This window comes from Pagrus pagrus (assembly GCF_965226575.1).
Source record: "Pagrus pagrus genome assembly, chromosome: 19".
NCBI classification, from domain to species: domain Eukaryota; kingdom Metazoa; phylum Chordata; class Actinopteri; order Spariformes; family Sparidae; genus Pagrus; species Pagrus pagrus.
The window spans coordinates 21,008,598-21,025,602 of record NC_140203.1 but is presented as its reverse complement, the minus strand read 5'-3'; the positions used below and the strand labels follow the sequence as shown (position 1 = coordinate 21,025,602).

The following is a 17,005-nucleotide window of genomic DNA, read 5'->3' as shown; positions in this document are numbered from 1 at the left end:
GTGTGCTGTGTACGTGTGTGCACGCACGCCTTCTCCATGGGCAGACTGAGCTGGCAGCAGTCACTTGATGGACAGATGCCCCAGTGTTTGAATTTCTTAATTTCGATCCACAATCGATGCTAACAGTTCATGCATGCCCGTCGCCTGTGCTGGTGTTTTTGTCTTGAGCTCGTTATGTAATTCATGTCCCTCTTTTGTTTATCAACGGGACAGTCTGACGTCATCAGCCAGCTCCGGGGGGGTGGGGGTCTGAGCGGCTCGCGGCTGGCTGCTGCTCACAGACTAGCTTACGGACGCAAAACAAACGGCAGCGGTGCTTTAGCTTAGCTAGCCGCTGTCTGAAAAACGGGACAGAAGGCGAAGGGTCAGTTGTACTAACGCACGTCTGAATGTGTGCAGATAAGGTAGTGCACGTTTTGCCCTGACTTGAGTCTTTTATGCAACCCGCCCTGCTCACCAGGCACAACGATGTCCGAGGCTGCTAGCACTACTTCTACAGACAACAACGGAGACTCCGGGCTAAACGGTAAGCTAAATGTTAACATTATGCTAGCCTGGAACTGTCTGTCAGTGTGTTTTTCGCTGAGGAGCGTATCTAGGTACGTGGCTTTATGTTTATGATAGATTAATTGAGGGTTTTTAATCATTTAAGATAGTTTATTGTGCACGTTAATGTGTTTTTTCTCGCCGTGAAGCTACATTGGAGGGGGGCGAAGTAAGAACGCTATGTTCCGTGTGTTTATTGACAGTAGTCGGACCAATGGAGTTTCAACGGGCAGGCACTGACAGGCAAATAAGCCAATCAGCGATTGAGGCGGAGGGGCGGAGGCGGGTTTAAGCATTGTCAACAAGGCGAGATGAAGAAGTCAGAACTAGCAAAGATGGGGGCACAGAAATGATGACAATTTGCACGTACTCACTCTTTGTGGCGAGTGAAATCTTTATAAACAACATGAATCAGCATAGATATCTAATGTTTATATTTTCTTTTATCTTTTTATATATTATATTTTCAGAATTCATATCTATGAATATCCATAAATGAGTTATTAAAAATAATTAATTTCAAAGTGATAGTGATCTGTTTCCTAATTAATAACTAACTCAATTAGCATTTGGCAAATAAATTTTTTCTGACTGGATCATTTTAAGTAAGTGGAAATTTGTCACCTTAGCATTCAGTTGTTGAAATGGGAGAGGCTGCATATAAGACCAAGGCTCTCACAGGCCATTGGAGACGTAAACAAAGGCTTGTTTATTGCACTGCTGCACTGACTCAGGGTCTGTGTAAAGAGCTGCTCTGGTTTAAGTTCTACCACACTATGGGGGGCCGTGACTTGGCATGCTATTTATGGCCACAGTGACAAGGGGACAGACGTTTCGGACGTGAGGTCGGTGGGGAAAGTGTTACAGCACACAGCCCTGTAGGAACATGGAGGCTGGGTGATCCAAAACCTCAGTCTGGGCAGGAATCAAACTTTCCAACCACTTGTCTTACTTTCAGACACGTATTGATTTTATTAACAGGGTCAAATAGCCAGTGATGGATGGTTACATTTGAAAAAAACTTACCTGTGGTGTGAGCAAGGTGCCAGCATTTGGGTGGTGGGTGGTAATGTTGATCTACACAGGTTAACAACTGTTGTATGTACATTTAATAGAATGTGAGGCTGTAACTCCTGTTATTTGACTCGGAAAGCAACAAGTGTTGCTTTTACTAGAGACCGTTTTGTCATTATATTCAAGTCTAGTAGTTCTGCTGTGCACCTTAGAACAACAGTGCTGCAACAATTAATCAAGTAATTGATTATTTGCCAATTGATAGATTAATCGCCAGCTATTTTGATAATAGATGTATCCTTTTGAGTAACTGTTTAAGAAAAAATAAGTCAAACTTTTTTGATTCCAACTTTATAAAATATGAATGTTATCTGGTTTCTTTTCTCCTCTATGACTGTAAACTGAATAAAGTTGAGTTGTCACAAACACATTTGAGGACATGGTCATGGGCTTTGGAAACGCTAATTAACATTTTTCACCAATGTTTGATATTTCCTAGACCAAACAACCACTTGATTAATTGTGAAAATAATCATCAGATTAATTGACAATAGGGGTGTCGTAGTATACCGGTATTGACAACAACCGTGAATTAATATGGAATATTGATATAACGAATACGATATACTTTATTGTCCCAATATTGTGTTAATGATACTCATAATAACATTGTGTAAATATTTCAGTGCCCCTCAAAAAAATTCTGTGTCTTTCTGTTCTCACCTTGTCAAAGTAGGTGGCAGTAATGCAATGCTGGTTGTCACTTTCCTAATGCTGCCTTCCATTGCACTCAGAACTCAGAGAAAAACGACCTCTGACACAGAAAGTGCAATGTAATGGTCATCCAAGTCGGAAACTTTGGCAAGATCCACCAGGCCTGACTTCTCTGATATTAACACAGATGATAACGCAGTAGTATGGCGGTGCACTTTTTACTTAATGTAGTGTGTCTGTTGTGAAACGTGCTGTAACAGCAGTTTTGTAGTTGCTTGTTAGAAGTGTTTGTGAGCATGCAGTAGGAGTCGACTTTAAAGTGCCCTAATTTGCTGCTGTACCTGCTTGTGACGTTCACAGACTTGCCATACAAACATCAGTATGCTATGGGCGTCCATGTTTTCCACAGCAAACGCATTGGGATGTAGATTGGAAGTCGGGATTACCGACGTGGAAACATCGACTTCCGACTTGCACTGGATTGCAGCACAATACCACAGCGTGTGGCTACTGGAATTCTCTCACACAAAGTATTGAGGGGAAATGATGATGGACAAGAGTGAGACACTCTGCGGGTGGATATAAGGATAATATCGTTATCATGAATTATTTTGGCCATGTGTAATTGTGTAGTGAAATCTGGTATTGTGACAGCCTTGGTTGACGATGAATTTTGAATATTTTAAAAATCTGGCTCCTGAAAACTTACCAGAAGGATCAGACATTCTGTTTTGTTTGGGGCCCCATAATCCTCTGCTTCCACAACATAGACCCGGCACTATAGTTGATTACCATACTTGTACATGTTGCTGATAAACTTAGTGGTCACAACATTACATAACACTTGATAGAGTCATAATACTTTTATTTATAAAGTCTTACATTCACAGCAGGCATGGCCAGGACATAGACTGTAACAGTCCCTCTGAGTCACAGCTTTAGGGACAATAAGGCCTTGCACTTATGAGATGGAGAGGCCAGCAGTGAGCTCTGTTATCTGAGACTGTGTTATTTTTGGCCATTCTTGGAGCTCTTACGCCAGAGTCATAAACATTTTAATCTAATACCTGGAATCTTCAGGCGAGAGGCAGCCTCGGCGCTCCTCCCTCCTGTCCGAACCTCGGCATCAGTAGATCAGAGAGGTCACATCGTGTCTACTTCCTCTAAACCGACACAACAGCTGATAACGGCTCTGTGGCCAGAATGTTCGGGAGCGTCAGCGCCATGGCAGTGTGGTTTTAGTCCATGGAGCGGAGACAATGGGCTGTCGACAGCAGCTTGGCTCGCAGTCCGCCGTTTAATCTGCAGGATGGGTGCGAGTGCTGAGTCCAGGCCTGTTTTGGGAGGGGGAGGGGGTGCATCGTTTGAGTAGGGGGTATAACTGGCCTGATGCCTGAACGGTGAAAATAAGTCCCATGAAAGCTCATGTGAACATGGTGTTTACTTGCTGTCATGGGTTCATGTAATCTACTCAGTATGCCTTCCTCTTTTTTTATTTTGGTGAGAAAGTGTTTTTAAAGCCGCACAATCAGGCATATTAGATAATTTCTCTCCCCCATTCTCCAAATTGTTGCCCCGGATAACCTGCCCCTCCTCTATATTTGAAATCCAGCTCCGACATGTTGTGCCTCCTCAGCTGCCAGCCCCTGCCAGAGCTCACGTACAACCAGGGAGAGCATCATATATCACAGTCAAGGTCCACAAGACACCGCCGCACACACGGCCAGGCATTTACTGCCCTTTCATCACACAGCAGTAAATAGAGCTTTACTCTGGAACTTCTGTGACTGACAAGCTCAGGCTGTACGTCTTGTTGTCTCGTCCCAGCTTAGGACCAGGAAATCATTTTGACATCTTTCCTCTCGTTTTCATCCCCCTGCTTTTCTTTGGCTTTCGAGTAAAGGCCTTTTTGCTGCACTTTGTGACCGCTGTGGCTTCTGGAACATCCTGCCCCAGTCGCTGACATGTTTTGACATGTCACAGCAAGAGAAGGTTCAGTTGATAACATTAACAATGTTTGCAAATCCATTTATGTGTTCCAGTTCTCAGGACACCATGTTGTACATGCTGGCTCACCAGGACACTAATAAAGAGCCAGCATTAATCTTATTAGTTACACCTGTGCTTGTCCTGCTATGACACGTCAGTGCATATATGAACATCAGTGGCTGTAACTGAACATAAGAATAGATTGGCAGTGCATACAGCCACTGCTGCAGAGGCAAAGACTGGCTATTATTCTGGAAATGTTACCAAAACTGTGGTAATATGCACCCAAATAAAAAAGGTAACAGTTAAATGGCACTTCCATTTGCGCACTAATCATTTTAGTGGTCATGTAAGCAAAAAGCCTGCAGCTTGGATTATATCGATCTGCACTGAGCAGGATATTGACCTTTTAGTAATTGATATGGCTTTACTGGGTCCGTCTTATCAGTCGATCGTGACACTTGCATCTGGACACGTTTCAACAGAGAAACTCTTTGACAAGCGATGCAAAAGGTTGCAAAACTAATATGCAAATATTTATGTTAATGTAGTAACATACTCATGCACTCCAGCACTTTTTCATAAATTCAGTTCAAGCACTTCTTTGTAAAATAGTTGGCTGCTATGCAAGATATTTTAGACTAGATATCATCCAACAGTGTTGTGTTGTCAAAGATGTTATTTTTGTACATATGCATATTTTGAATAATTGAATTGGTTCAATCTCTCAGTATCTGCAGTATAGACACACCACTACCAGCTGCACTCTCTCACTCTCTCTTCTCTCAAACACGATCACATTATTTTGAAAGGAAAAGTTGTGTGTTCACCTTTACCTTATATTTACCTTTGAACAAAAATCTAAAGTGTTGCCTTCAGTGCTGTGTAAATCTTTCCCCCTGGAATCGAAAATGATATTGAATATCAATATTTTTCAAGGTATTGTTTTGAAGTATCAAATTCCAGTATTGTGACCATACTATAATAATGTTTTTTTACTCTTACATGACATGCTCATGCAGTATTTACAGCTCATTATTTTTAGTTGTTAATAAAGATATTTCATTAATGTGTGTTTATTTTTGGAACATAAAGATAAAAAGAATTGACAAAAACAATAACACGAAGAAATAGTTTAAATAATACCACTTGGAATATAAACCATTTTTTAAAAAAAAATTTATGAGGGGACCTTGTGTAATAAAGTATGTTGGTCAGCATCTCTTTGGAGCAGGAAATGAAACCACTGAGTGTGATGGTGACCTTTCAGATAAATGTGTTTGCTGTTTTGGTAAAAATTATAAAACCACATTAGGCATTCAAAGCACTGACTGAGATGAGTGAATGAAAGTTGTGTTTGTATTTTCCCCACAGGGTCCTGGGTTGAGTTAGCGATGAACAGAGGCACAGCCGGATCAGCCCAGTCACCCTCCACAGAAGGCCAGGCCCCGGGCCTGCTGCCCCTCCCTCAGGTGGAGGAAGAGGAGGCCATGGTGGGGGGGCTGGAGCACGTCCCGTCATCGTCCTCAATCCACAACGGAGACATGGAGAAGATCCTGCTGGACGCCCAGCACGAGTCGAGTCGCAGCAATTCCTCCTGTGACAGGTAGTGTTGAAGGGGAACTCCACCGATTAACACATCAAAGTCTGTTTTCAGCTGTTGGGCTACCACTGAATATGTGGCAACAGTTGTGTAAATATTTATGGCTCCAGAGGGAGCTGTGTGAAGTTGGATAAACCGTATCAGTGCCCAACCTCAGCTCAAAAAAATCTGTGGGTGTGGAGTTTGAAAGAGATGAGCTAACCAGACATCTTTAGCCCGCTCCTCATTTCTGCTTGAGGTAAATAGCTTGAGGTTACATTAACAGCTACTAGCAAATCTCCAACCGAGTCAGTGGTGTGTAATGTAGGTGCCAGGTTTTATTAAAGAAGAGGAATGCGAGGAATAACAACAGGAAATCTGTGCTTCTGTTTGATCCTTTTTTAAAGCATCTTTTTTTAACAGTACTTCATGAATCCCACAAAGTTCTGAAAACAGAATGATAAGTTGGTGGAGCGCTCTCTTCAGAAGCTTCTGAAGGTGTTTTGAAGCAGTTGTTCAAAATATCCCAGGATCTGAAGGGAAGCTGAAGGGTCCCCATGAAGATGCTTAGTCCCCAGTAGCTCCAGGGGTGCTGTTCTATAGACTACACAAATAAGACAAAAGAAAAAAGTTAGGAATATTTATTTGAAAATGCAATAAACCATATGAAGATAACAAATTGTCCATTCACTCTGAAACTCACAAAATGAAGCAGGTTTAAGTCTGTTATATTTCCTCATCTGTTGAACATGAGGGCGCAGGAATTTCCACCACGATTGAAAAGTTAAAAGAAAGTCATGAGTTCTTGGGTTCATACAAGTCTGTGTTTATAGTCTGAAAGACTGAGGCCACGTGAGGTTGGTTCCTGCCTGAAGCTCTTCTTGACTTTCACTCAGAGGAGCAGACTGCTTCAGAAGTTATGTTTGATTTCTAAATCCAAAACAAACTCACTTGTCAGATGATTATTCTAATTCTCCGTTTCTGTTGTTTGCTGCTGCTTTTTATGTTAACCTGATGTGTAATAGCAGCTTATTTGCGTTCCCTTCCAGTTGTTTTCTTCACTTTCTCTCTCTTTTGAACTACAGAGAACAGTGTCATCTTACAGCAGAAAAGAGAATAATATTTTGGTGTGTGGGGACATGAAAAAATCAAGGGGGAAATCATCTCGATCCCATCTCGCTCGTTTAAAACAATCTGAGTGTTCTTTGGTGAAAAGCAGTTAAGAACAACAATCGCTGGATAGTTTACTTGTTCGGAAAACAGCAGTCTCGAGTGTCTTGCCTGAAATATAACTTTTCAGTCCAGATGGCCTCGATCCCGTCTGCTAATCACCCAATAAAAGCTCACTGTGAAAAGTGAAACTTTATGGCTTCTCCTTCATAATTGCGTTCTCAACATGCTGAGTCAGCTTTGACTCCGACTTGACAGCTGCTCAGGAGCGGAGTTGACTTCTCAAATAAACTGACGTCTTCTTGTAATTTATCGAGCACTGGGAAAAATCCCTGACCCTTCAACTCCCAGCCACATCATGTGCTTTTGTGTGCTCATCAGCTGAGATAAAGCCGAGCTTATCAGAGAGTCAGTCAGCCAGCTGTCAGTGAGTCACCTGAGGGTGTTTGTCAGTGAGCGGCAATACTGGAACAGCTGGACTTAACTGCTCAGTAAAGGACAGATAAACATTTTGTACTGTCCTAGACGACGTGTTGTAACATCAAGCAAGACTCAGTGTTCATAAAGTCACAAAACAGGAGTCTAACTGAAATAATTACAGCATTACTGTCATGTCTTCTACATGTCGTTTATTTTATTAACATGTTACATTTTATTTCTATGAATTTTGTCACTTTTATCAACAAAAACAACAACTTGCAACACATTATGATGTGAGCAATAAAGGTGACTCATCAACAATCACAGAATAAACCTCACTGGTATAAACTACACTGAAGAATATCCATAAAACAACAGTAAAATCTTTAGATAAGCTTTGAGCAATAATGTTTTAACTTCCAGTCATTTCCTCTGCCAAGGAAACCACAGGATGGCATCTGACCTACTTCCTGTTTACACACTAACTTACAAAGTAGCTTCATGAAACCAAAAAACAGCAGGGGGTGACAGACAGAAACACAGAAATATGTATCTATGCCTGGAGGGAGAACACTTTGAGCTGGAGATGAGATTTGTAAGCATTAATGCATAACAAGTACTGCTAATACGAGAGCTGCAAGTTAGCAACAGTTATTTTTGTTTGTGATTGATTTAAATTTGGGGGGCTTTTTCCTATAGAAGTGGAAAAAAAGCAACCACAAGAATCCCAATTGGACCTAGGAACCCTGATCTCAGTGTTATTAAAAGGCAAAGTAAACACCCACTTGTATTAATAAGTAGGAATGTTTTGTTACTGATCTAGTTGAAAGAATACCGGTTTATTATATTTATTATACTAATTCCTGCCGATAAGGGGAAACGCATATCAGCGGGGAAACAGACTTTGACACAACACTGGAGCTCTCCATCGAGTAAATTCCCCCAGTTCATTCTTGTTTTACCTTAGTTTCTGTCACTCTCCCTCTTCACCTTCTCCGCCTCCTCCATCAGTCTAGAGTTTCCACAGTTAGTCCAGTTGTTCCATTGTTACCTGGAGATATTGACTTGAGAAAACAGTGCCACTTCCTGTTCTGTTTGTGCAGTGGCAAAGGCGCTTCCTTTGTGTGGTAATTCGTCCTTTGTTTCTCCTGGAAACACCTAGCCTGGTGGCAGACTGAATAGCATAGTGAAAGACTTGAAGGCACTGTGTAATGAGTATTTACTACAAAATAAGTTAAAGCCAAGTTAACCCAAACGTGTAATCTTCCCATTGCTTTTCACGCTCGCTCGTTTGTTTGTTTATTTTTTGTTAGAACAACCACTAATACCCTAAACATGTTTTGAGGATCGGAGATGGAGAAAAACTGAACCTTTTGAACCCCGCTAATTGTATAATGTATATTTATTTAAAAAAAATGACAAAGGACAATTATTTGATCATCAAAATAGATTTCGATTCATTTTATGTTCATTGACTAATTGATGAAGTGACTTGTCCTGGCTATTCTCCAGTCCATAATGTAACCAGTAGTATTAAAAAAGTTTTGGTTTTATTTTATATTACATGTTTTTGGCTTTCTTGCTTTCTAACATCTGGAGACATTATGGTAAAATACGTGTTCTTCCTTTAACCTGGATTCAGTGTGTTTTGTATTAACAAAGAATTCAACCAAAGAAAATCCAACCAAGTAACGTAGACATGGAAGCACTAATACCTTCACAATGTACCCACGGCGAAAACAGAAGCTGTGTCGGGATCGTCATATAGAGACATATCTGAAGCACTGTTGCCATGGTTACCTGTTAATATCCTCTGTGCACTGATTTGTAATGGCTGTCTAACATTTGACCTGAAATATGTTTGAGATGTTCTGTGAAATGATTGAAATATTTCCCATTCCTATGGTATCAATCCTGTTAACTCACACATGAGAATTTCCCAGCATGCAGTGAAGTTCATAAGGAGTCAGGAGTTCATGAGTTTGCTAATAGGGAGGCCTCTGACGTGTCGTTTTTTTCCCCCTCTGTCTGCAGCCCTCCGCGGCCCCACAGTCCCCAGGATGAGGGACAGATCATCTTTGACGTGGACGTGACCAGCAGAAGAGACAGCCAAGTAAGAGCTCATGTGCCTCTCAGGTTTTCCATCAGTCTGTTGCCAAGGCAACCTCAACCACTGGACCCGAAGTGGTGCGTGTACAGGAGAGTGTGTGTCATGCGTCTACAACTGCTGCCTACCTTTAGTTTCCATGGAGACGGCTGCCACACCCTGTGTGGATGTCTGTTTCTTTCTCTGTCACCATCACGTTCTCTGTCGATCTGTCAGAGCGCCCTGGAAACAAAACTTTTGTGTATTTTTGTGTCGTCAAAATCTGATTTGAGAATGAGTCTTTATGTTCATCGCACACACATGCATGAATATACAAAACATTTCATTTTTGTCATGAAAGAATAGTCATCATGGACGTAAAGACTGAAGGCTGAACTATGTGTGTTCGTGTTTTTAGTCAGAAGAGGACGTCATGGACAAGGAAAGAGATATGGACATCCTGATGAAGGACGCAGATTGGGTTGCTGACTGGTCTAGTCGACCGGAAAACATTCCCCCCAAGTAAGTCTCAACTCAGTAAACATTGCAGTACTGTTTCCACGGCAACCGAACACAGACAGCTGCTCGTTTGTGCTGAGAAAGTGGTCAATTAGTACGGCAATAAAGTTGATCTAAAGCACAGATATAAAGTCAATGTGTGAAACTCTGATGCTGACATAACTTGATCTGAAGGTTAATTGAGCTACAGGGTGAAGCCAGTTTCTTCCTCTTCTTCCTTTTTTATTCTTGTCATGAGCAAACGTTTCTGTAATAGCCCTCTGTGCTGCCAGTGTTTCAAACAAATATGGGATGAGGCCTGGAAAAAGAACAGGTTCCCCTTCTTCCATCTATTCCAGCAGCAGCCGCCACAACTGAGAGCTTAACTCATCTAAAGTTGTAATGATTTTTAAATTATGACCTCAAATTTAAGTATACCTGTGAGGAAGTTTGAAGTGAATCTCTCTAGAAACCCCAAATCTCTTTCTTCCCACAAAAGCTTAGACTTGGCAGAGAAAATTCACCCTCAGTCAGTCCAGTAGCGGTACAGACCATCTCCTCCGACACCTTCTCTCTCTTCTGCGTTGCAGTTCTTTCACTAGAAGTCCCTCATGTTCTACATTTATTAGCTCCACTCGAAAATAATGTACTTAGTTTCAGTCACCATGTTTTGTGGAAATGTTACAGGAACTCTCAAAACCCACCCCAAAGTGGCGTTTTGGTGGTGTTAATACAGAGCAACTCAGACAAGCCAGCACACATGTATAAACTTTCACAACGGCGTAGACTACTTGTGTGGATTACAATGTAGGCTCTGCATAGAGCTACTGTAAATCAGCCTTTAGGAGTTAAGTTCAGCTCCTGAGATTGGTGTCTTAGTGGCAGCTTTGAAAACTACTATAGGGTTACAGCTAATGATTATTTTCATTATGGATTAAATGATTATTTGTCCATCACAGTTACACAAGTCAATGTCTTCAAATTGCTCGTCTTGTCAGACAAATTATAGACTGAATCACTGTGATGTTGTGAAATCAGCAGTAACTTATGTGTAGACAGCTGGTGATTGAATTGCTTTGCTGAGACCAACTTGCCAACTTGTTCATGTCTGTTGTCATTTTTAGCCATAATTGTAACATTTAAAGATGTATTGTTAAACACTGATATGTCTGCTGTGCTTATTTTATGTCCCATGTTGCTTTGCTAGCGTCTTTGATAAATCAAGAGCGTCAACTCACCTGCAGTTGGACTACCTGCTTGTTTTTAGTAAAGTTAAGCTGTCATTTTCTTAAGTCTGCGGCCCAGTCGGGTACATTAGGTCTCCTACCTATCATTAGTGAAGGTGTTGTTATTCTATTAGAGCATCAAACATACATTTTAGATTAATATGATGTATACACTTTGAAATGACACATGACGCAGGTGTTTTCTACCCAGGACATTGTGACTGGTTGTATAGCCCTTAAAAAAGGCATTAAATGATCAATGACTGAAAACAGAGAAATGAAGCAAATTGTCACATTTTAACTGAAGAATGACTCAGACAGTCGATGTTTTAGGGGCATATTTGCCATGATTGACAGGTGTCACGTTGTCAATCAGCAGCTCTGTGTCTAATGTGACTGTGATCTGTGCAGGGAGTTTCATTTCCGTCACCCTCGACGCTCGGTAACACTCAGCATGAGGAAGACCGGGGCCATGAAGAAAGGAGGCATCTTCTCCGCCGAGTTCCTCAAAGTCTTCATCCCCTCGCTGCTACTATCACACATCCTGGCTCTGGGCCTGGGGTAAGAAAAAAAGCACCACCTGCACCTCCAGTCACACTGTCATTGAGTCTGACAGTAGTTTAATGAAATGCATAGAACTGATTTCCATTTTTGCTCATCAGAATGGTTTTTCTTGACAGCTCACATTGATATGTACTTGTCCTTAAAAGCTAATTTCCATTTCCTTTTTTTTTTTTTTAACATCATCCATGTTTCATTTTTACTCATATTTCCAAACATTCTCCAGTTGTACATCAGGCCCAGTAGGGGGAGCTGTAGAGCCACACACAGGCTGAGCTGTGTCCCTCCCTTCATATCTGTGTGACACACTGACAGAGCAGCTGCTGAGTGAGAGGCAGCACACCTGCTGTCTCTGAGAGCTGCGACACTCCCAGGAGCACTCTGTGTGCGTGATAATACATGTTGCAATAATCCTGCCTTCTCAGTCAGATAATGTCACGGCAGTGATACCTCCAACAGCCGCCTACTCTTGTTTCGTGATGTGACGTGTAATGAGTGTCATTAGCACACCTGTCAGAGTCACAACACCCTTGTTGGCCTTTCCGGGGTCTATACAGCTATATAATAAGTCATTGTGGTTTTTTCCACTGAACTGTTAGTGATGTTCATGAGACAAAGGGCTGGTTAGATTATTTCTGTCTCATAATCCTCTAAATACACAATGTCTTCATTTTTTCAAATGATCTGTTAGTCTGTAGTGCTGGGTGTTGGTGTTTTTTAGTTGTTATGAAGAGATAACTCATATATTGGCATCATTTTTACCTGATATCACCTGACAAAAGCTATATTATATTTTATTATATTTTATTAATATTATTATATTCCAATATCACTTTTACTTAAAGTAATTGATTCATCTGATTGCAAAATTAGCGTTTTGGGGATGTATTATTCTACTTTTCTACTCTTCAGATGCCTGAGAAGAGTTCAGTTTGGAATTGGACAGTATTATGTGTGAATTATCTAATGGCCTCAGCTCAAAAAAAACCCCCATAATTATCTATAAATCCTAATCTGCATGTCAAGCTGCAGGCTAAGAATAGTTCAATAGGATGGAACAGGAACAGAATGTTTCCTAGTTAATGAGTTAGCTTAAAGTGAAAGAAGACACCAAAGACGAGATGAAGGAGTTGAGGGTTAGGAGTTACTCAACAGTAGAATTGTACCTTTTCGGAGTTAAACAGATTTTATCCACCTACAGCACATTGTTGGTGTAGCATTTTTATCAAACACACGGGGGAAACTCAAATTTATTCCCACAAATGTTTTTCATTAATTTCTGATCATTTCTTCAGGGCCAACTTTGCCCAATGTGTGACTTTTCACACACAACGACACAAGACTGAACTCCTGAGTGAGATACAAGCTTTCTTCATATTTAAGATTTGACTGATGTGTTTCCTTGATGAGTATCTCTCTCCTGTCAATAATCTGTCCATCTTGTACTCTACATGTTTTTTGGCTTCTGTATGAATCTTGCTAACATCAGAACATTCTTAGTGAATTAATCATGACGTACATAAAGCATGAGACTTAAACATCCACTGGAGGTTCGGCTCCAGTTGACAGATGAAAACATCAGATCTGTGGGACGATGAGATGACTGTAGAGGACCTTTTCTCACAGAAATGTCACATTTCTGTCACGTTTTCTACTTTTTCATTCTGTAATGATTTTTTGGCACCTATTCGACACCCCACCAGACGCTTATTTTTCACTGGATTGGATTAAAATTTGTCCCGAACATCCAAGAGACCTGAAGGAAACTTGGCAACATGTTTTTATTTAAATAGTTGTTGCAGAATGGTAACAGTAGCCGATTTAATAACAGGAAGTCATTTTTTTTTACCCAAATGAAGAATCTGTCATTTTCATCTCTACTAGTTTTCACTTTCTTGCAACCAAACGTTGGTTCTGTGTAGTATTAATGTAGGTCCATCACATCTAGAAGTGACTTGGTCCTGCATAAAAAAACTGAGTGCCACAGATCTTGTTAAATATACTGTAGCTTCAGAGCTGAAAAACCCACTTATTAGGCTGTTTTGTGTGTAGACTTGTCCAAGTAGGCTTATTTTAATTTCCTTGAGACTTTTCTATGTGAAAGTGTTGATATTCATTCCAATTAAAAGAAATTCAATGATGTTATATCATTCCTTCATCATTTATAATTTTTTGTAATTAGCTAATTTTCTGTACTCTTCATTTCCTGTAGTAGCACATTCAGTAGTTTTATGTCATTAGTAGATATTTGTACTGTGTTGGTTTTCTATCTGTCTGATATCTATTGGGCCTGTTTTTCATTTGGTTCTGGAAATTTGCCAGTAACAACCTTTAATGGCTTGGTTTGTAGCATACTAGATGATGTCATCTTGTTCTAGTCGATAGAAACGCACATGACACTTGCATTTCCTTTTGACAATTTTATGGAAATTTGTTTAGAATTTGTGTTACATTGGGATGAAAACCTGGCTATAGCGACTTGTCTGTTGCAGGAAAAGTGCAGAGGAAATCAATAACACTAACAATAGGTCTGTTTCAGCAATTCTTACAATGAAGCAATTGGTTATCAGTAACATCTGCAGGACAAGTCAAATCATTCCTCCATTGAAAGGTAAAGACAGAATAATGAATGTATCTCAGTCGTTGATCAGGATGTTTCTCACAGTGTTGTTGTAACAGTCTCATTCACACACTGCAGTAAGGATGCTGTGTTGGATGGTGATCCTGACCTTCTCCTTGTCTTCCCATCAGAGTCTACATCGGAAAGAGGTTGACCACGCCACCCGCCAGCTCTTTCTGAACCCGAACCTGAAGAAAAGTGCCTGAGAAGTGGCCGTGGGTTGTTGGAGAAAGTTTTGCTGTCGTGAGAAGAAGAAGAACGCCCGTCTCTCCTCCCTCTGTCCCGCCTGCCCCCGCTCCTCCCCCTCCCTCGTCCCTGAGATATGACATGTTCTCAGGAGAAAATGCATCAGCCTCTTCCTCCCTTTCTCTCCCCTTCCTTCCCCAAACCTCTTTTTTTCTTGATCGCTGTTCTCCGGCTGTCTGTAGATATCCCCTCCCCCTCCCTCGTACCCTTCACTCATTTGTATAAGCTTTTCAAAGAATGATTAAGGTCACGTTTCCTCTTCCCCCAGCCATTTGGGTTTCAGTGTTTATAACGGGTGGGTTTTCAGGGAGGGTCGCAGCATCAAACCAAACTCTCGCCCTTTGATCATCTGACAACAAGAGAGGACTGCCCAGTTTTAGAGCTGACCACAGATTGTGCCACCTACACGAGTAGCCCAACGCTCGATCTCGGAAAGGGTTTCGACCAAAATTCAGAGTCGGCTACGCGAACTGAACAAGTGATCATGCCTTTTTGAAAGTAGCCATTTTCTTTAGCCTATATCGTTTTTTGTTTTTTTTAATTTATTTTAAATAAAGTGGTGGTTTATTGAGAAGTTGTAACGATGAAAGGAGTTACCATAGTGGCCATCCCAAACCACAAGCGCTCAAGAATTGCACTGGCACTGACGGTCTCTGGCTCTGTGTGCCAGACGAGAGAGATTTATGTGACGTTTTTGTTGCGACGGAAACTAGGAATTCTCTTCAGTTCTTCATCTGAATGAACATTTTTGCAAAGTGACGATAACTGGAAACAAGGGTGTAGATGTGTGTTGTGCAGGCAGACAAGACAGGCAATGTGTCCCTCTCAGTGTGTCCACTAACAGTATTTCGTGGTTGGGTCTCGGGTAACGGCGCTGCACGGTCCGGAAAAGGTTCAGTCGTCTGTCCAAACTGTCTACGTTGTCCTTCCAGTGTTTGTCTGCAACATGTCGCAGAGCTTCTTGTGCTTTTTACTCCAGATCGGGCTGGATATCACTGGTTGTTTCATAGTTTTGTTGATTTAAGCTCATCAGAAATGATTCTGATCCAAAAAGCTAACAGAAAGAACCCCATGAGATTTAATATATAGAGAGCGTGCTTTATTGCCATTTGTTTGAGGATGGAATTTTATTTAAAAATCCAAGTATTTCAATCAAAATTTTAATTTGGTATAAAACATTGATTTTGGTTGGATTTGGGGATTTGAAATTGTTTTTTTAAGCCGCATTCCATGAGAAAGAAACATCCGGTGGTATCCAGCCCTGCCTTCTTACACTCCCAACAACATTTTGCCAAAATGTCCCCAAAACAAGCACAAATCCTTTATTGAGCTGCAGGTGAAGGGTCGCACACAGACAGAAGGTACCAAGTGATCCTCACTGCAGACGTGTAGCAGCTTCTGATCAACTGACGGAGTTTAGTTTCAGCCTCTGCTTCATGTGCAAACACAGGTACGTGGCTATCATGCTCATTGAGGTCTGCAGCATGATCGCCTGACTGCAGTATCTCTGAGGCTGGACTGTAGTCAGTGGACCTTCCATAGGCAGACCTGGGTCAAATGATATTTGATTTAGTTCCCACTAAGTTATTCTTTATTCCTGCAGGACTTCTGTCGGGGCCTTTTTGAAGCAAACTCACCCCAACCAGATGTAAATAGTCCCTTAGAGATCTGGTGATCAGGACTAAATAATCTTCTGCAGTTTTTCTTCCACTAACTGGTTTGTAGCTGACCACTGTGGTGACAGTTTCAGTTTTAAAGGTGGGCATTATTGTACTTTTACAGACTTCAGCAAAAATGGACATTGCTGCGTTGCCTTTTTTTAAAAAAAAAGCCTCTCCATGAAATTATTTAGCTGCAAATACCATTTGACCCAGCAGGTCGACTCAGGACGCGCTCTCTTTTCCTTTTACCTCTCACGACAGACTCTTCTGTATCGCCTCCATCACAGCCACAGAGGTACTGCACTGTTGTTTGTCCACGCAGCTTCCACAGCGACATTTTGGACCGTTCTTTCCTGTTTGTTTTGTTTTGACTCATCCGTTTTGTTTTTTTTGTTTTTTTTCTTCCCGGTGTTGCAGAAAGATTGTGAACGCACAGAGCGGGAGTCGAGTTTGACTCAGATTGTGTTTCAAAGTGTGGAAATAAAGATCCCCTATTGTCGATGGCGGGGCGTAATGTGAATAGGAAATGGAAGGTGTGGAAAGAGATTTCCCTCTGACTGCGATGGTCTAACAGTAGTTATTGTAATGATGCATTTGCTTTGATTTTCTTTTTCCCACTACATTGGAAAAATGATAAACATTTTGTCATTAAAGATTACCTGAATGAAGCTA

The 17,005-nt window shown here is 41.2% G+C and overlaps 1 protein-coding gene across 1 annotated transcript; it reads left to right on the top strand.

Moving 5' to 3' along the window:
• Nucleotides 1-41: 41 nt before the first annotated feature.
• bnip3lb (BCL2 interacting protein 3 like b) lies at nucleotides 42-17,005 on the top strand. The gene is made up of 6 exons (XM_084383765.1): nucleotides 42-526; nucleotides 5,638-5,869; nucleotides 9,470-9,548; nucleotides 9,940-10,043; nucleotides 11,657-11,806; nucleotides 14,558-17,005. The coding sequence occupies exons 1-6, from the start codon at nucleotides 469-471 to the stop codon at nucleotides 14,604-14,606; spliced, it is 672 nt and encodes a 223-aa protein (XP_084239891.1). The 5' UTR covers nucleotides 42-468; the 3' UTR covers nucleotides 14,607-17,005.